Raw genomic sequence first — 20531 nt, forward strand, 5'->3', positions numbered from 1 at the left:
GAGGAGCTAGAAGACATGCTCCAACTCTTAATCATGCGGAGAAGAACTTTTTGTCCTCTAAACTAAACTCTCTGAACAACAAGTATTGATTTATTGATTGATCAGAAAAGAAAACAAACTTATCAGAAGAGTTATCAATCATCTGCTAGACCGAATCAATCAATCAGGTTTTGAATTCCTCATTGTTAAACAACACCACGTGGTTTCAATATGTCTGACTGAGAGAGAACCGGAGGCTGGATGGAGTTTGAGGAGAACGGTATCGGGGAAGAGTGCGGGGTTTTCGGCTGCGTGGCGGCCGGAGAGTGGCCCACTCAGCTGGAGGTCGCTCAGGTGTTGACTCTGGGACTCGTGGCTCTGCAGCACAGGTGAGTTATGGAACATGTGCTTTAAATAAAACATTTATTTTGCTACTTTGTGTCTGGAAATTTCTCCTAAATTCACTGAAAGTTACTGTTGTATAATGCATCATTTGCATATTAAATTTGAACCTTGCTTTATCAATAATAATTAATAAGAAAATGCCTCATTTGCATATTTAAACATGCATTTAAAAAAAAGAAGTTATAATGTAAAAATAATCATCTTAATGTTGTTAATCAACTGGTGAAGTTTCATTAACAACATGATTATTTTTACATTATAACTTCTTTTTTTTAAATGCATGTTTAAATATGCAAATGAGGCATTTTCTTATTAATTATTATTGATAAAGAAAGGTTCAAAATTAATTTTGTTGTAACATTAGAGTCAAAAGTTTATCAACATGGTGAAGTTTGATGTTGATAAACTTTTGACTCTAATATTACAACAAAATGAATTTTGAACCTTGCTTTATCAATAATAATAAGAAAATGCCTAATTTGCATATTTAAACATGCATTTAAAAATAAAGTTATAATATAAATGAATCATCTTAATGTCAGTAATCAACTGGTGAGGTTTGATGTTGATAAACTTTTGACTCTTAATATTATAACAAAATGAATTTTGAACCTTGCTTTATCAATAATAATAAATAAGAAAATGCCTCATTTGCATATTTAAACATGCATTTAAAAAAAGTTATAATGTAAAACTAATCATCTTAATGTTGTTAATCAACTGGTGAAGTTTCATGTTGATAAACTTTTGACTCTAATATTACAACAAAATGAAACCAGAATTTTGAACCTTGCTTTATCAATAATAATTAATAAGAAAATGCCTCATTTGCATATTTAAACATGCATTTAAAAAAAGTTATAATATAAAATAATCATCTTAATGTCAGTAATCAACTGGTGAACTTTCATGTTGATATCTATTAGTTCTTTTGTTTACCCTATTCACCTGTAGTGTCTTCAACATGTATGTAATTTAATTTAACTAACTTACTTTTTCTCAGACTCTGATCCAGAAATCTCCACTTCAGTAGCTCTTACATACACCAAACTTTACAGTTTCATTCCTCTCTATATTCTGAAGGTTAACACAGAGGGGTTTGTTCTGTAACATGAATGCAAATTAGCACATAATTAATAAGAAAATTCCTCATTTGCATATTGAAACATAACATTTTATTACTAGAAACTCTTCTTTATGGACAGTATTTTCTGAATTATGGAGTGATACAAACCGATATCAAACACTCTCTCCTGAACCCTTGACTCTAATATTTCCAGAAAATGAAACAATAAATTTGACCTTTTAATGTAACTTTAAAAATGAGTCCAAAAGTGAAGTGGGAAAGAAAAATAAACAAGTAATGAATGACAGGAATGCTGTAGAGCTCCCTTTATTAAGTTTCATGAATGCAGTGGTGGAAGAAGTACTCTGACCTTGAACTTAGTAAAAGTATCAGTACGACAGTGTAGAAATACTCTGTTGCAAGTAAAAGTCCTGCATTGGAAATGTGACGAAAGTACCTAAAGTAAAAGTACTCTTCATGCAGAGTGACAAAGGTTTATGCATCAATGTGTTGGTGTTGTAATCTGCTGGGTGGTTTTGGAATTTCCAATCAATAAATTGATTTATTGATTATAATTTGAGGCACTCATCTGAATCTGCAAAGAAACTTAAGCTGTGGGACAAATGAAGTAAAAAGTATAATATTTGAGAAATATAAAGTATAAAATGGAAATACTCAACACAATACTTGAGTAAATGTACTTAGTTACATTCCACTGCTGCATAAATGTCAGCATAAACTAAATACTGAGTAACAGATTTACTCTAAAATATTAAAAGATGTAGAAGTTATTTTATTTATAAATAAATCTGCTGCTTAATTAATAATCCCAATAAATTATATTAAAATTGCTTGTTTTATTAAGCCAATAATCAAAAAACGAGTATTTAGTTTATCACATGTGTGAAAGATGTATGAGATGTTTCTCTTTATTTTGTGGACGTATAATGTAAGTTAACATCACGTCTCTCCTGATTGATATTTTCTTGCGTTTATCTCGGTTTGCGTAAACCAGTTTATCTCATGGGATCAATATGGATTACCTCTCTCTCTGGGGACGGACTGGGCGAGCTGATCGATCGGACTGAATTGATCCTCATTATCGGGATGTGATCCTGCTCCTCTTTACACTGGGCCTCCACGTTATCACAGCCGGCGTCCAGTTTTTTAGCGGGTGTCTGGAGTGTGAGGTCTGAAAACAAAGGGGGGAGATTAAAATGTATTAAAAGCAGACAACAATTTAGATTTTCATGGATGAGAAAAGTTTCTTTTTCTTTTGGGCTAACGGTCGACGTCATCATGAGTTGTGCTTCCTGTTAGCCGGAACAACCGTACCTTTTATGCATAATTTAATTAGGAGGCGCCATCATGGGACTCGCTGAGTCGGACATTAGAGAGGCATCGGTCAATCGTGGACATCATGTGACGTACAAACAGATTAACAGAGGGACGGTTCAAACCTTGATCTGCAGCTTTCCTCTTTATTCTTCTGTTTGCTGAATGGATTTCCTCTCTCTTTACACAAGTTTCAGAAGAGCCTGCAAACAACACTCACAGTTACAGGATATTCTTTAAGAAAGCACTGTGTATATATCTATAAATATGGTCAGTGTTTTTATTCAGGCTTTTGGAAAAGGTTGTTTATTTTCTTGGATTTTCTTGGATTAATATTTAAAGAAAATTCTTGTTTATTATTTTAGCTAGCCATGTCTGAGATTTCTACTCCTCTCCAAGTAAATGCATTTTAATAATAGTAATAATGATAATGTTAATACACATTTGAATTACTTTCTACTGAAAAGATGGGCTTCGTTCACCTATATCTCAATTATTATTTTTTAAATATGTACAATTGTTTGTACCCGCGTTCTTGGAGAGATCACATTGTCATTGTGAATTAAAAGCTCTTGATAAATTAAAAGACAGTTGATCCTAATAAGGAAAGGTAAACACCCCGCAAATCCACATTAAAGGGCATGAGACCTCAGGGCCGTGTGCACACACAGAAATTGAAAAAGAAAAGTTGAGAGAATCAAATGAACAAGGCCGAAAGAAAAGTCTAAAGGAGTGAAAGCACCGGACTCATAAATACATAAAACCCTTCAATAGTTCTGAAGTGGAGGTACTTCTGCAGGAAGTGAACGCCAACCCCACATTCATATTTAGTCTTGTTAGTTGTGGATATAAAATAACACAAAAATATGCATTGGACGATCAATCACCAATTATTGGATATCATGGTTCCCAATTAAAATACTTGGAAAGGCATTGTTTATTTATTCTAAAATAGCAAAACGCAAAGAACGGTTTGTGAACGAGGCCAACTGTCACCATGAAACCAGTTCACAGGGACGTCTGTGAGGAAAAGGTTTCTTGGCAATTTGAATGAACAAACCCTTAAAGGCAAAAACATGCACTCCATTTTACCACTAACTACTTGGAGACATTTTTTTTTTATTTAACGGCTGTTGACAGTATTTTTAGATCTCTTTGGAGTGATCCAAAGAGATGTCCTAAATTCCATCTGTTTCAAGAATTTGGAGCCAGGCTTTATCCAATGATCAAATGTATGTTCTCAAAATGTATGCAAATTAGCACATATTTAATAAGATAATGCCTCATTTGCATATTCAAACATGCATTTTCAGAAAACTAATACGAAAAATGATTGTCTCTATGCAAGTAAAGAATTGGAAAAGTTTCAAGGTGATATCTATTAGTTAAAATATTTAACCCATTCACCTCTGGTGCATGTCATTTTACAAAAACATATCTTTAAAGGCCGTTTTCTCAACTCTTTTTTTTTTTTAGTAGTGTCTATCCTTTAAAAATGCCAGTTATTGGTTGAACTTTGGGAGATTAAAAATTGGATTAAAGAACTTCTGAAGACATAAAATATGACATTTGACTCACTCATTAATCTGTGCTGTTGATCCAAGCGAAGCTCCTGGACCGCATGCAGCCTCGGTTCTTCCTTGTTTGGCGTCACGTCGAGGCTTATAGACGAAACCAAATCCAAACTACAAGTTCGGTCCTCCGAATGTCCCGCCATCGTTCTCACTGTGTTCATCTGATCATGTTTGTTCTCCTCGCGGCCCTCCAACATCATAAGTCTACTTAAATCGACCTGGATGTCTGCAGCTCCCGTGTCATACAGCGAACCGTTAGTCGTGCGGTTCATAATGGCGTCCACCTCATCGTAGAACCTCATGAGGCGCCTCGGGTCGGCTTCCTCGCTCTTTCCTCTCTGGAGGGATCGGTAAAGGTACTTGAGGTTTTTGTACTTGGTGTGGCACTGCTTCCAGTCGCGTTCAATGCCTTGCTGCATCAACCGGTTGGAGATCTGGACGAAGATGTCTCTCTTTCTGGTCGAGCTCTCCAGCTGCCGGCACACTCGCTCGTCGGACCAGACCTGAATCAGCGCTCGCACCTCCTGGTCGCTCCAGTTCCGGCCCGTGTCCGACACCGTGACCACGTGGAACTGCTCGGAGCTGGATGGATCCGTGAGCGTTAGATGGGCATCTGGAGCGAATAGAAACAGAGAAAAGAAGAGATTACATGTGCTGTAAACCACATGAGGCCCGAAGTGTCAGGGGCCCCTTGGCCTTTACATACAAAATGACCTCCAAGAGACACAAAACAATTGAAAAGTTACACAAAATGAGCAGAAAGAGATGCAAAATAACCACAAAGACAAAAAACTACAACAAGAAGCAAAACTGCAAAGACAGAACAACCACAAAACAAACAAAAGGCCCACAGAGAGACGCAAACCAACGACAAAGAGGCACAAAACTACAAAGAAACAGAACTACCTCATAAACACACAAACGACTACAGAGAGACACAAAACGACCACAAAATGACCAAAAGAGAATCAAAGTGGACCATTATACGACACAAAATGACTTTAAAGACACACAAAAAATGACACAAAATGACTTTAAAGACACACAAACACCCACAAAGTGACACAAAATGAGCTCAAAGAGATGCAAAATAACCACAAAGAGACACATTCCAACCAGGCAGAGACTCAAAATGACCAGAAAGAGACACTTAACTCTGAAGAGATGCAAAATTACCCCAAAATGGACACATAAAACTACCAAGAGACACAAATTGACCACAAACAGGCACAAAACATCCAAATAAAAACACAAAATGACTACAAGTTGTCCATAAAGTGAAGCTAAATTGACCACAAAGAGACACAAAACAACTACAAAGAGACACAAAATGACAACAAAGAGAGGTTAAACAACTATAAAGTCTGTCTGTTGCCCAGCAGCCCATTGAACCATGACTGCTCTGGTTCTTTATGCAGCGTACCTGTTCCTCTCCATTTTGCTTCCATGTCTCCGTCCATATCGTAATCATCACTGTTGTCGTCTGAAAATGTAAAAAAAGGTAGAGGAATTAATTGCTCTTTTATCCTTAAATACTAAACTAATAAAAGCCCTGCAGACTGAAAACATACCGTCATCAATCTCAATGACGACCTCGCTCTCTGAGGCCGATGCCTGCAGCCGCCCTGCTCCAATTTCTCCATCGTACAACCTCTTCTGCATCTCCGTGGACCCGTTTTCCAGTCCACGGTCCAGCATGATGGCCTCCACTTCATCGAAGAACTTCATGTACTTCCCCGGGCCCCCGGCGCCGCCTCCTCCGCCTCCAACCCCAACAGCGTGGGCGCTTTTAGCCGTCTTGTAGTCGTATTTCAAGTTCTTGTATTTAGTCCGACACTGTTTCCAGTTGCGCACCACCCCAAAGGTCCTCTGCATCTGCCGGGCCATCTCCTGGAAGATGGACTTGTTGCGCAGCGTGCACTTCAGCTGCTCTCGGATGCGCCGGTCGGCCCAGACGCACAGCAGCGCTCGCACCTCGTCGTCCGTCCAGTGGCGGCCGCCCTCTTCGGTCGCGGTGTAAGGAACCGCCCGATGGATTAAACCCTTCATACCTGAACACACATGAACACAGTTTGCTTAAAAAACAGAAAAGTTGGAGCTTGTATTCTTTTATTCGGATCCACAAGCAGCTTCTAGTCTTCCTGAGGTCCACACAAAAACGGAAACGTTAAAATAAGTAACAAATAGTTTTATTCTAATCTGACTTCAAACTGCGTTCAGAACGTTTAGAGCAGGTAAAACTTTTCTGCTTCACTTTGAGTCTAAAACCAGTTTGACTGACTTGTCTGATCTGTCAGGTGATCAGAAACAAAAACATTTGGAGCGTCGTCGTCATCAGCGCCACAATTGTTGAAACCTTTTACCTTCCATTGAGATAGGGACTGAGGAGTAGCTCCCTCTCTGATTATCTTCCTCCTCCTCCTCCTCCTCCCAGCTCTCCCCCAGCCTCCCATCCACTCCTGGGCTGTAGTTTGCTGAAGTGCCTCCTCCTCCTCCTCCTGCTTCTCCTGCGTCTGTCTTCCTGCTCTGGAGTCCCAGACTCCTGCACTTGGCCCGACACTCCCACCAGCCGCGCACTACGCTGAGCCTCCTCAGACGCTCTGAGATCGACTCGAAGGTGGTTCTGCTCTCGGCGGTGGCGCGCCGGGCTCCCACCTCGTCCCACGCCGACACCAGGGCCATCACCTCCGCCTCCCCCCACTGCCTCTCGTTCTCTCCTCTCCTCCCGGCCACCTCACTATCACCTCCTCTTTGTCTCTTTGCTCCTCTCTCCATGTTCGGAGCTGACCTGGAAACGCTTTCTTCTATTTTTTTTCTTTTCCCCAATCCCTCTGTCTCTGCCGCCCGGTTCCCTAGGCAACCAGGCGGCTAAGCCTGAAAGCAACGCCTCCATGCTGAATAGCAGCCTCACCACTGGCTTAAGCTGTGTGCCGAGGGGGCGGGACCAACGGTAATCCGAGAAGCAGCTTGGTATTTGGCTGAAAAACTGCAGCGAGGCGACTCTCCTTGTATGAAGGAGCTCCACAGCAGAGAACCAGACGGTTCTGGGGTTTTCTGTCTGCTCCTCATTCCTGCTTCAAACCAGTTTAGTTTGGCCTCACGGCTCACATCCAGTTCTGACAATTCATATTTGATCTTGCAGAAAAGAGACTGAGAGAGTGTTGGTTATAAATATAAACTCCCTTCCCACTGATTTGGTATTCACACAGGCACAATTAACTCACATGTGATTGTTTGTGTCCACTCAGGGGTCAGGAGAGTGCTGGGATCGTCACAAGTAATGGAGCCAGTCCGCCCACATACGCAGCCCACAAGGTGACACTGATCATTACTGAAGCTTAGTTTGAATACAGGGAATATTTTAGCTGCTTTCCATTAAAAGGTCAATCAAAAACAGTCAAAACACACTTGCCTATATTACTATAATAGTTATTTATAGCTGTGCTGGTTTGCTCTAAATATTGTGACCCTGGTTGCTCTTAACATCATGATAGCTGCAGATTAGTATTTACTTTTATAATTTGTGACCTTATTTGTATTGGCTTACCTTTTCATCCACCTTTTACATAAATTATGGAGATCTAAAATGCATTATAATAGTTGATTACAGTTCATTATTTATTATTTTCCAACCCACATTTAATCTTCCTATGATCTTTATTATAATTTACGCCAGTCTTTCCGCTGGATCTTATATATATTTCCCCCTCTTTAAATATATATATATATACAGAAATTAACATATTGTTTGTTACTGCATACCCTTAATTTATCATTTTTGCAGATTGTCTAACTGGAAACATTTCTTCTTTTTTTTTTTAGGGAATGGGGTTAGTGAACACTGCTTTTGCCCCCGAGGCTCTCCTGAAACTGCGCTACGGTAACCTGGGTATTTGTCACACACGATACTCAACCACTGGGATCTCAGAGCTGCAGAACTGTCAGCCCTTTGTGGTGGACACTCTGCATGGAAAGATCGCCGTGGCTCACAACGGAGAGCTGGTTAACGCTGATGCTCTGCGGAAAAGGGTGAGGACGGCCCGTTAACACACAGCCTGGTGCAGAACGACGGCTCCTCCTTGGTTACACAGTCTGCATAACATTTATTTAATCTGTCTTGTGTGTTTAATAACTTTCTTATTTAAAGAGAAACTAAACCCCAGAGTTTTGCAGAAGTACCTCCCTTTACTCTATGCTGCTGTAAGCCTGCAAATTTCCCCACTGTGGGACTAATAAAGGATTATCTTATCTTATCTTATCTTATCTACTCTGGTAAATCAAAAATATTCCTCCAGAATGTAACAAATGAAGTCATCAGCATATCACAAAATCTGGTGAATCACAGTTAACGACTGATTATCTGACGATGGCGATGTGCGTGTGTGTGCATGTAGCATTAAGTTGTTCCATTTTACTCATTTAGCGGCTGGCTAGGTAGCTAGCTAGCTCGCTAATTCCACCATGCTTTCATGCTACATGAACTGCTGGACTTGGGACTACGTTACTTTAACATTTAACAGAACTTTACTGTTTTTAAATGATCAGTCATGACAGCCGTTGCCCTTTTTTATTATCTTATGCTAATTTATAGCGTCTTGACTATTGTAATGATGATTGTTAGTCTTATGACGAAAAGATGCAGTATAAACTCTTAGAAACATTTATGAATTTTAAGTTACCATGCAAGGATGGGCAAAGTGTATGCTAGCGATTAGCATTCGCCTTAACTATGGGTATGCTAGTGATTAGCATAACTGATTCTGGGCTAAATGAAGGGTAACTGCTATAGTTACTTCTCAAAAACCTCATTCCACAGTCTGTAGAGTTGAGAGTGGCGGTACATTGGTGACTTAAGCTGACTCCAGATCAGCTCGGTTTTGACCAATAGAGGGCAATAACAATGCATATTTGTATCACAACATGTATAATTCAAATACTTAAATACATTTTAAAACTAAAATGTCAAGATTAGATTCTGAATCCATCAACACTACTAAATATCCATATACATTTTGTATAACAGGTTTGGGGGTTCAGTTACTCCTTAAATCATAAATAAAATATATGTACGGAAATGTATATCGGCTTGCATGAAATAACACTTTTCTATATTGTGAATGAATCATTGTAAATGTGTTGTGCAGGTAATGCGTCACGGTGTCGGCCTCTCCACCAGCTCAGACAGCGAGCTCATCACCCAGCTGCTGGCATTGACTCCACCTATGGAGGAGCAGGACGCACCGGACTGGGTTGCCAGGTCTGTGTTATGATTTCACTCTGCATTAATAAATATATATATTTTTTAAAATTCTACCCTATTTAAATGCGCTTTTTAAAATGTATTGTAGAATAAAAAATCTGATGTCTGAGACCCCCACATCGTACTCGCTGCTGGTGATGTTCAAAGATGTCATCTACGCCGTGCGGGACCCTTACGGAAACCGGCCCCTCTGCATCGGACGCATCGTCCCCGTCTCTAAACTGCACAGCTCAGGTATTCTCAACATGTTTGTTTTACATGTGACCACCACATCAGAGATGCTGAACACAGACATGTTTGTCCTTGAAAGACCCTGACTTATTTTGCTGATAAATACAAGAGCTTATCGGCGCTCAAGCCAGAGGATTGTTTTTTTTATTTGTCAGAGGTCAGATTTGAAAGCTGGTTGAGGATTAACATCATCTTTGTCTCCTTTCAGGAGCCGGAGAGGAGGACACTGAGGGATGGGTTGTGTCATCAGAGTCCTGCAGCTTCCAGTCCATCGGTGCCAAGTCAGTTTTTTTACCACGAGTAGTATCTTCTGCACCATTAGTGAAGCGTTGAAGGGCGTTAATGACTGTTTCCGTGTCCTTCCTGGTTCTCAGGTATTACAGAGAGGTTCTACCGGGAGAGATAGTCCAGATATCGAAGCACGGAGTCAAGTCTCTGAGCGTCGTCCCTCGGCCTGAGGGAGACCTCCCCGCCTTCTGCATCTTTGAATACGTCTACTTTGCCCGACCAGACTCTATTTTTGAAGGTTTAAATATTTGTTTGATCTTAACCGTTTTGTCTTCGTTGTAGAATTTATTAATAATACAAAATTCATATAGCACCTTTTTAAAAACTGAGTTTACAAGGTGCTTTGACAGACAAATCAAGAGTGCAATAGATTAAACGATCAAACCAATCGATATTAGAACAAACTTTGAAGTAAAATACATAATAAATAAAATATTAAATAATAAATAGATAAATAAATAATAATAAATAAATAAAATGTAAATAATAATATTAAGCAGTAAAAAGACGACATCCCATAAAAGCCAGTCTGTAAAAATGGGTTTTAAGAAGTGATTTAAAAGAGATTACTAATTCATTAAGCCTTATCTCCTCAGGAAGGTTGTTCCAAAGTCGAGGGGCCTTCACCTTTTTAGTTTTGAGCCTCAACTTTGTAGTGACTGCGAGCTGCTCATAACATGTCATAACATTTCTTATATATATATATATATTGGGGCCAGACCCATACATGCTTTAAAAGTGAAAACAGCCTGAGCCAAAGGAGTCCGTACCCACTGTATATATTGGGGCCAGACCCATACATGCTTTAAAAGTGAAAACAGCCTGAGCCAAAGGAGAGAAGCCAGGATCGGGTGGTGTGATGTCGTCTGACCAGTAAGAAGTATTTTAAATACTTTGTTGTGCTGCAGGGCAGATGGTCTACACCGTGAGGCAGCGCTGCGGTCGACAGTTGGCCATCGAGGCTCCGACGGACGCAGACTTGGTCAGCACCGTCCCAGAGTCTGCAACTCCTGCTGCACTCGGCTACGCTCAGCAGGTCAGTCCAGAGACCCTGAAGATAAAAGCTGTAATACACCGAACATCTGATGGAGCTCTCACGCTTTCCCTCTTCTTGTTCCCTCCTCTCTCAGTCCGGGCTGCCGTACATCGAGGTTCTGTGTAAGAACCGCTACGTCGGGAGAACGTTCATCCAGCCGAATACCCGCCTGAGGCAGCTGGGAGTCGCCAAGAAGTTCGGGGCTTTGACGGACAACTTTGCCGGGAAACGAGTGGTGCTGATCGACGACTCCATCGTCAGGGGCAACACCATCTCCCCCATTATAAAGCTGCTGAAGGAAGCCGGGGCGACCGAGGTTTGTTGACGGAGGATGTTGTTTAAGTGGTGACATGACATGTTTTAATAGTGGTGCCTAAGCTTGCCTTCAAAATAATATTTTGGTTCATATTACACTAAATTACATATTTAATTACAATATCTTTCTGTTATTGTCTAAGATAATAATCCGGATAATTTCAAGTCCCCTCAACATTATTCCAAATAAAACTTTTCATCAGCAGCGTTTTAAAGTAAATGCAATAAAGAGCAACTCTAATGTCAGAAGTATAATGAACTGTAATACAATTCATAATACTGATTTTCATAAGTGGTCTATAGGCTCAATCATCATTGTGTTACTTCCTTAACAGACATTTATTTAAATGGAAAATCTTCAAGATTGCCACTTAAGAGATTTCATGTTTTGTGACTAACCAGAAAAAACCTTAACTTTCCCCTCAACAGGTCCACATCAGAGTCGCCTCTCCTCCGATCAGATACCCTTGCTACATGGGCATCAATATTCCAACCAAGGAGGAGCTCATCGCCAACAAGCCGGAGTTTCAGGACATTGCTGGATACATCGGTAAGTACCGATACAGTGAATAGTAGCATCTTTGACAAACTTCACATATCAGAATAAAACACTTGAACTTGTCGTGCAGGTGCAGCCAGTGTGAAGTATCTGACCGTGGAGGGCCTGGTGTCCGCCGTTCAGGAGGGAATCGCCTCCCTCCAGCAGAAGGACGAGGTGATCAGCTCCGGCAACAAGACCAGCAAGAGAGTGGGCCACTGCACCGCCTGTCTGACTGGGAAATACCCAGTGGAGCTGGAGTGGTAACGCCACGACCAATCGTAGTTCCAGTTTACAGCAGAAGCACTGTGGGTGTTTTTGTTTTTTTTACTGCAAGTGCCCACAGAGAATGAAATGTTCTCTGTAGACTGGAAAGGAAGTGGCCAGGCATTTAAGTTCTGCTATCAGAGACACTAAGATGTTTAAAATAGATACAGCATATGCTTTCTCTACAGAGGATCAGTATCCTGCTCCGATCATTTCACTGAAGTTGTGATGTTCTGAAGTGTGGTTGTATGAGGTACTTCTCCTTAATCAGTGTTTTACTACAGTAGATGGAGTTTTGGGGAAACAGACAGAAGAACCAACACGTAAGAAAAGTATTGTTCTGCTGTAAATGTATTTTAGACACCAAAAAGAATCAATATCAGTTTAAGTGTACGCTATATTTAGAATATTTTCACCTCTTTACCTTGCTGTCGGACAGGGTTCGAGAGCTGAAGCCGTTATCTTTTCTCTCTTCAAAGCCACCAGACTCCATTCACAAAAACAGTAATTTAACCTTCGCAGAACACAGGTGCTGCTGGTCCAACGCTGCCTCTATCTGTTCATTTACGAGTTATTGTGTGACTTTTGGGACTTAAATGGTTAGTTCAGATTCACCAATGTCACATATTACAAACTAACTGATGGAGGCAGCGTTAGACCAGTAGCTCCTGTGTTCTGCGAAGGTTAAATTACTGTTTTTGTGAATGGAGTCTGGTGGCTTTGAAGAGAGCAAAGATAAAGCAGTGAGAATATTCTAAATATAGCGTTCACTTAAACTGATATTGATTCTTTTAGGTTTCTAAAATACGTCCACAGCAGAACATTGATTTGCTCCGTGCTGGTTCTCCTGTCTGTTTCTAAACATCTGCTGTAGTAAAACACTGACTGTGGAGGAGAACCTCATACAGACACACTGATAAACATCACAGTTAGTAAATGTTACTTTCATGACATCCAGAGTTAGTCTCTCTCTCTGATGTACAAGTCTGTTTACTTCATCCTGAGGTGCACATGTCTCACAACACAACGATGATGCTTTTGTTTGTTTTATATATAAATGTATTTTTCAGAAAAGTTTGTCTTATTCCAAGCCTTATAAAAACTAGATGGAATTTACCATGTCAGAAAAGCGCACAAGGCTCGTGACCAAAAAGTAGATTGTCTTTATCTTCCTTATCACGTTTACTTTTCTACTTTCTGCCTAAAATGAAACATTAGGCTCTTTTGTTACGTTGTTTTCATAACCTTAAAAACATGCATGAATATAATGGAAATGTTAAATAATAAACAGAATAACTGCAAGGGCAACAAGTACTTCATCTCTTTCTTTTTTTCTCACAAACTGCATTTTGACATTGACATTTTTTATTATAATAATCAACAGATAAAAGAAATAAATCATGAGGCTGTATGTACTTAGATAATGACAAAGAGTAAAAACAAAAGAAATGAACCATAATCACTCAAACAAATAGATGGTTTTGACAGCACAGTAAAAGATAAACACATTTGACACAGTACGATGACCAATAAGAGAAGAAACTTCTCACTGACATTTCTTAGTTTTCCTTCAGTGGACAGGCCGAAGGAATCCCTCTTCACCATTTTCTGAAGAAAAGAGGACAGTTATGAAAAAAAAATGCTTTGAGGTCAGAAAACAAAAAACTGCACATATGAATTCATTATAATCACCTGGGGGAGGAGCCGTGGGCCATTCTGCTCTCAAGTGAACGTCCTGTTGAATGAAGCATCGTGAGTAAAGGATGATTCAAAGAACATTAACACAAACTGATTTTCTTGCATGCCTCTACGGCAAATGATGAATCCAGGAACAAAGGAAAGAATGGGAGGAAATGGGGGCCACGTTTAACAAAAGCAAAACTTTATCAAAACATCCGTCTCACACAACTGGTGCAGTATAATCCAAATCTCATTTATCCAGTCGAATACTCAATACCTCCCAAAAACATGCACATTGGCTAATAATTTACCGTTTAAAACACCTATGCTAGCGTGAGACTGTTTAAACGGAAGTGTCTTAAAATGCCAGTCTAGCATTTAAAAATTCATATCTGTGTTTTCATCAGTGTTTAATCAGCTTAAACTAAGAATCGTTGTGTTTTCGTTATATAAATAAATATATATAGCTTAGAATGAGCCGTTCACATCTGCATAGGGAGCAGGTCCTCTTCACAGAGTCCGCCATGTTTCTACAGTAGCCCTGAATGGACAAACCAAACACTGGGTCTAAAGAGAGACTTTCACATTTTTTGTTACCTGAAGGCCACCGTAGTTCTTATTCAACTAGTCCACTAACACAGTGGTTCTCAACCTTTTTTCAGTGATGTACCCCCTGTGAAATATTTTTTCAGCCATGTACCCCCTAACCAGCGCAAAGCATTTTTGGTTGAAAAAAAGATGTAACACACAGCGCTCTGCCATCAGTGTCTGATTTATTAAACTGTCATCACTGAAGATTGCATTGTTGCATTGAATTCAGTTCATGAACTTACACTTATATTTTATTGAATATTTATTAAACTATTTTTAAAGGATTTTTGAATGGATGCTAATTTTAAATAATAAAATAAAAAAGAAATCTCACGTACCCCCATTTGAGAACCACTGCACTAATCAATCATTTTGGTTAACTAAGATTTCCTAAAGTCATTAAAGATGGAAAAATAATAATAATTTAAAAAAAAAAAACGAATAATCGACTAATTTCCAATAAACTTATGAGAACATCTCAGGTAAACACATGATTTAAATTAGTGCTTTTGTAAGACTAATTAGTCGACTAACAAGTTTTTGGTCGTGGACAGCTAGATCCGGTTTGTGAAACTGCGGTAATGTGAGCTGCAGAGTGCTAAAGTAGTGTTACTATGATATGAATGACCTCTGAGCTAGAGAACGACCTTAGCAAGGTTTTGAACTCGGAGGCTCACGTTACCTCAGTCTTGTAAAGAGAGGAGAGAGTGGAGAAGTATTCAGTTGGTCAAACCAAATCCTAAACACGGTCCCTTTAAATAATAATGTTTTAGTGAAGATGCAGGAGTTGTTGAAGTAGTGAGCATAAGATGGATAAAGGAGACTTGGATTGAGCTGTACGGGTTCTGTTAAGAGTTTAAAAAACGGATGATTTGATACAGTTTTGCTGTTATACAATGCCTCAAGTTACTTCAATCCCAGAGGAATGCAAGTATAGTTTTCTTCAAGAACTCAAGGAAACACGGGGTGAGTATCTGATATTAAAAAGATAATTCTGGGGTAGAAGTATTCCTTTAGTTTAAACAGCAAACAGGACATAAATAAAGACTCCTGGAGCATAACACAATGTTTAAAGAGGGAGCTCACCCATTCCAGAATAATCAGCTGCAGACACATGGCTGTGTCGACTCATCCAGGTTTCCTGATGTGAATCTGCTGAGCGCTGCTGCTGCTGCTGCTGCTGCTGCTGCTGCTGCATGTTGAACCTTTCAAACATGTTGGGTTTCCTGGAGCTGTACGAGAGGCCGTATTCAGACGGAGAGAGACAGCGCCTCAGCATCTCCGTCCCGTGGCGTTTGGACCCTGGGGAGGACTGGCAGCTCTCGTCCCTGTAGCGTTTGGACTGCGGGTGGCTGTCCCAGTCCAGCTCCCTGTGGCGTTTCCTCAGGAGGGAGCGGTGGGGCGACAAGGCGAGGGCTGCCAGGGAAGAGGATGATGAGGAAGAGGAAGAGGGGCCTCTGCTGGTGTCAGAGCTTCTAGCACAGAGGCGGCAGTGGAGCCCGTTGAAGAAAGAGGATTTGCTCTGGCACACAAACTTGTGGTAGAGCTTCAGAAAGTCCTCGTCGAGCTTCTTCGGGGAGTAAGAGACACGGAACGAGGGCAAGGAGGAGTCAAAGGAAAGGTGCCGCCGGAGGCCATGGCGACCTTCTGCTGCTGCAGAGTGAGGTGAACGCAGCTGCGGGTGGAGGTGGTGATGAGAGTCCTGAGGGTGAAGCATCCTCAGCGGCACAGCCGGCTTCTGCGGAGGGGTGGAGATTAACCTGGGCCTCGGAGACACTCTGGAAAGGCTTTCCCCAGAATATGTTTTGGGGCTCCTGGAGAAGCCGTGAGGAGATCTACTGAGGCCGGACAGCATCCTCGCACGTGAGGGACTCTGCCTCACTGGGGAGCCGTAGATGTCTGGTCTCTCTCTGGACGTTTCCGATGCGTACGTGGAGCAGAGATCAGTCTGCAGCGAGTGTGAGGGGAGTGAAAGCCTCCTGGACCTGAGAGACGGGTCTGTGGGGGCTCTTGCAGCCAGCTGGAAAAGTCGTGAGGGACTAAACGTGCACGTGGAGGGCTGTTCTCCCAGCCGGGACGCTTCAGACACAGTGAAGGTCTCGTTCAGAGAGCTCTCTCTTGGCATAAAGGTCTCGGAGGGACCAGAGAAGTCCATCACGAGGACCGGCTGGTGCTGCTCCCTATGTGTCCTCCGAGGAGACTGCTGCTGCGCATTGTGGAGCATCCTCAGGGGAGACCGAAGGGTAGAGTCATTCCCCATGAACGACCTTTTCCCGGGGCTGTTTCTGCTCTCCTCTAACAGCGTCCGGCTGGTTTCGTTTTCTGGGTCTCTTCCGGTGTGTCTCAGCGTGACGACGAAGGTGTTGCCGAGGTTGCTTCTGCCCGGCTGCTGTCGCCACCTGCGGTACCTCCTCAGCACCGAGCCGGCCGCCTCGGAGACATGCCGCCGCCGCCACGCCCTCCCTATCCGGCTGATCATGCTGGGGTAGAGCTCCACCAAGGAGCTGCCGTGGCTCCGCAGGCTCATTTCCAGCTCCTCGTCTTGGTCCTCGGGCTGGACCTCCGTCACAGAGACGTTCCTCTGACTCTCATCCAACGAGCTCACAGTCAGGTGAGTGGAGTCGTCTGTAGAATTCCCTGTAGGAGGCAAAACGGGAGAAGAAACATAAAATAAATGTACATTCTCCACACTGCTCTCCCTGTAGATAGACAGTAACAGAGGGGATGTTAATGAGTATTTCCCCATAGAACTAAAAATAAACCAATTCTTTTTTACATTGCATCGTGACGCTTTACTTCTTGCTTTGCTTTGGTCGGCATAAAGATTGGTCTGGCTGAACTCTCTCCAAAAGTGGTAAACATTTTGGCCCTTTTGATTTTTTACATTGTAGAAACAAGAATGGGGGCAATAGTCTAGAAACAAGTATTTTTCCACATGTCTTTGTTTTCCATTCTTATCCAGCCTTGTAAGATACTGAAATTAAATTCCCTACAGCTTCTAGACTCTTTTTCTTTCAAATTTCTGCCAAAGCGTGTCCTGCCATGTTGTGTTTTAAGAAGTGTTCCTGTTGCTTTCTTGCTCTTACCTTCATCCTGCACAGACAGCCGGGTGCTGGAAACATCAGTCTCATCAGCGCCGCCGTCCTGATACGTGAAGTCCAACTGTTGAAAATAACCTGTGATGAATTTATGATACACCGGATATTCAAGACAGAACCGTTGAAACAAACACCGGGCATTTACCTGAGAGTCTCTTGTAATGTCCTGGACTGTGGTGGAAGAAATTAAAGGAAACAGATTAATATATATACAATTTATAAGCATCTGTGAATTGCTTTTTGTGTTATGGATACTTACCTCTTATTGATTCCTCTCTTAAATCTGTCAGGCTCTGAGGAGACGATAAGTGTTTGATTATAATCGTTGTATACATATTTAATATCTAAAGTGTAAGATTTGCAGTCCATGAAACATCTTGCTAATTCAGTAAGGGAGGGGGAAAAAAAACAAAACATTAGAATCAGGACTCTCCTCTTTAAGAATCTGAATCGATTCACATCTTTCAAAAATGTACGTTTATAAGAAAGAATCTAGATATTGCTACTGATGGACGGTAATCCTACATACCAAGTACATTCTGTGTTTAGCATTATTCTGTGAAAACATTTCACATTTGTACAATTTAGTTTTTAAATTTCTGAGAGATAAAAAAAACAGCAGTTAGCCTATTTCATTTATGTAACAGTCGGGCAGCATTTTTATTTATTTTTTTAAACTTGCCCTTCTGTATTTTTAAAGTCGCTGAGAATTGAGAAATACACAAAACATTTTAGTAAAAAGTGTTTATTTGTGCAAGATCAGCATGAATACATGTTTGGGATTTGTGTTTACAGTATTGTAATCAGTTGATATAACTTATTTAAATATAAAAAAGCACAGAGGATTGGAGTAGATCCTGAAATAAGGACCTTTATGATTCCAGGAATCATTGTTGAATTTGATTGTGACATCGTGAAAACCCTTAAAAATCAGGTCATTGTTTTTCGTGTCATGCGTGTCATGCGGTGTGCGTTCATACCTTTGATTCCAGCTTGCTGATCTCTGCTCTGGACAGTTTCATGTAGCGTTCAAGTGCTTCATCATGCAAAAGAATCAGAGACAGAAAAAGGGACACAATGAAGCCAGGGTCACATGGAAAATACAGAAACTGCAGATGCACTAATGATGGATTATTATGAATGAAAAATGTTGCCAACAAATCCTCATAATTTAAGGTGACAACATAAACAAAGTCTAAAACCCAAAGATAAGTTATTTTAATTGCATTATATACACAACAGCTAATAATTAATCAATTATCAATAGTGTTAATTAATATACTGTTGATTTTTTTCAGCAGTAATAAGAAAATAAATATATATTACATTACATCACAGTCATTTAGCAGACGCTTTTATCCAAAGCGACTTACAATCAGTAGTATATTACATATCATTCACCCATTCACACACTGATGACAGGCTACCATGCAAGGTGCCACCATCAGACTCTAACTAACATTCATCATCCAGTCCACACCGATGGCAAGCCTTCGGGAGCAATATATATAAATAAATATGTATAAATATATAAATAAATATATATATAAATAAATATGTATAAAATATATAAATAAATAAATATAAATAAATATATATAATAAATAAATATATATATAAATAAATATATAAATAAATAAATATAAATAAAAACAAATAAATATATATATATAAATAAATATAAATAAATATATATATAAATATATATAAATATATATATAGATATATAAATATATATATAAATAATATATAAATAAATATATATATATATATAAATAAATATAAATATATATATATATAAATAAATATATATAAATAAATATATATATATAAATATATATATATATATATATATAAATATATATATAAATATAAATATATATAAATAAATATAAATATATATATAAATAAATATAAATATATTTAAATAAATATAAATATATTTAAATAAATATATATATAAATAAATATATTTAAATATATAAATAAATAAATATATAATATTTAAATAAAATAAATAAGTTCATCTTACCCCGGGGTTTGGTGCTGTCCAGGTCCACCTCCACTCCTCCCTCCTGGTACTGAAGCTTTGAATACTGTAGGAAACAAAAACACAGGTCAGGTGGGCTACACAGCTTCAGGCTAACTCAAGCTAACGTTAGCTATGCTACTGTTAGCCCGCTAGCCTCGCTAACACACCTTGTCTATGATCCGTTCCAGGGAGCTTTTGTAGTTGGAGCCATTTATAGACAGTCGCCTGTCAAAGAACTCGTCCATGTTGGATATAAAAGCAGGTTTCTGGACGTTAGCAGCGTAGCAGCGGGCTGCTAATGGCGCTCTGAGGTTTGAACTCTATGACGCCGCTGATTGGACGGAGTGGCGTTCACTGCTGCTCGGAAATCACGCACATGTAGCGTTCAAGTGCTTCATCATGCAAAAGAGTCAGAGACAGAAAAAGGGACACAATGAATGCACTAATGATGGATTATTATGAATGAATTATCCTTATTATTAAGGATTATTATTATATTATAAATTATTATTATAATTTAAGGTGACAACATAAACAAAGTCTAAAACCCAAAGATATGTTATTTTAATTGCATTATATACACAACAGCTAATAATTAATCAGTTATCAATAGTGTTAATTAATATACTGTTGATTTATTTCAGCAGTAATAAGAAAATAAATATATATTACATTACATCAATATAAATAAATATATTTAAATAAAAATAAATATATATATAAATAAATATATAAATAAAATAAATATAATATATATATAAATAAATATATTATTTAAATAAATATAAATAAAAATAAATATATTGAAATAAATAAATATATATATAAATAAATAT

General features: G+C 39.4%; 2 protein-coding genes across 2 annotated transcripts; one reads left to right on the plus strand and one right to left on the minus strand.

Annotated features, from left to right (window-relative positions):
* Positions 1-6: 6 nt before the first annotated feature.
* ppat (phosphoribosyl pyrophosphate amidotransferase) lies at positions 7-13596 on the plus strand. Its single transcript, XM_054602810.1, has 11 exons — positions 7-368; positions 7608-7674; positions 8182-8388; positions 9504-9616; positions 9708-9853; positions 10059-10131; positions 10225-10376; positions 11047-11174; positions 11269-11490; positions 11919-12039; positions 12119-13596. The coding sequence occupies exons 1-11, from the start codon at positions 241-243 to the stop codon at positions 12292-12294; spliced, it is 1533 nt and encodes a 510-aa protein (XP_054458785.1). The 5' UTR covers positions 7-240; the 3' UTR covers positions 12295-13596.
* A 49-nt stretch (positions 13597-13645) lies between these two features.
* si:dkeyp-117h8.4 (uncharacterized protein LOC572032 homolog) lies at positions 13646-20026 on the minus strand. Its single transcript, XM_054603117.1, has 9 exons — positions 19863-20026; positions 19696-19759; positions 18644-18699; positions 17923-17956; positions 17809-17834; positions 17652-17727; positions 15652-17202; positions 13987-14029; positions 13646-13902 (listed from the first exon to the last, which is right to left on the minus strand). Exons 1-9 carry the CDS (start codon positions 19938-19940, stop codon positions 13893-13895), a joined length of 1938 nt encoding a protein of 645 aa, XP_054459092.1. The 5' UTR covers positions 19941-20026; the 3' UTR covers positions 13646-13892.
* Positions 20027-20531: the final 505 nt, after the last annotated feature.

The sequence above is a fragment of the Anoplopoma fimbria genome, chromosome 8 (genome assembly GCF_027596085.1).
Source record: "Anoplopoma fimbria isolate UVic2021 breed Golden Eagle Sablefish chromosome 8, Afim_UVic_2022, whole genome shotgun sequence".
Lineage (NCBI taxonomy): Eukaryota > Metazoa > Chordata > Actinopteri > Perciformes > Anoplopomatidae > Anoplopoma > Anoplopoma fimbria.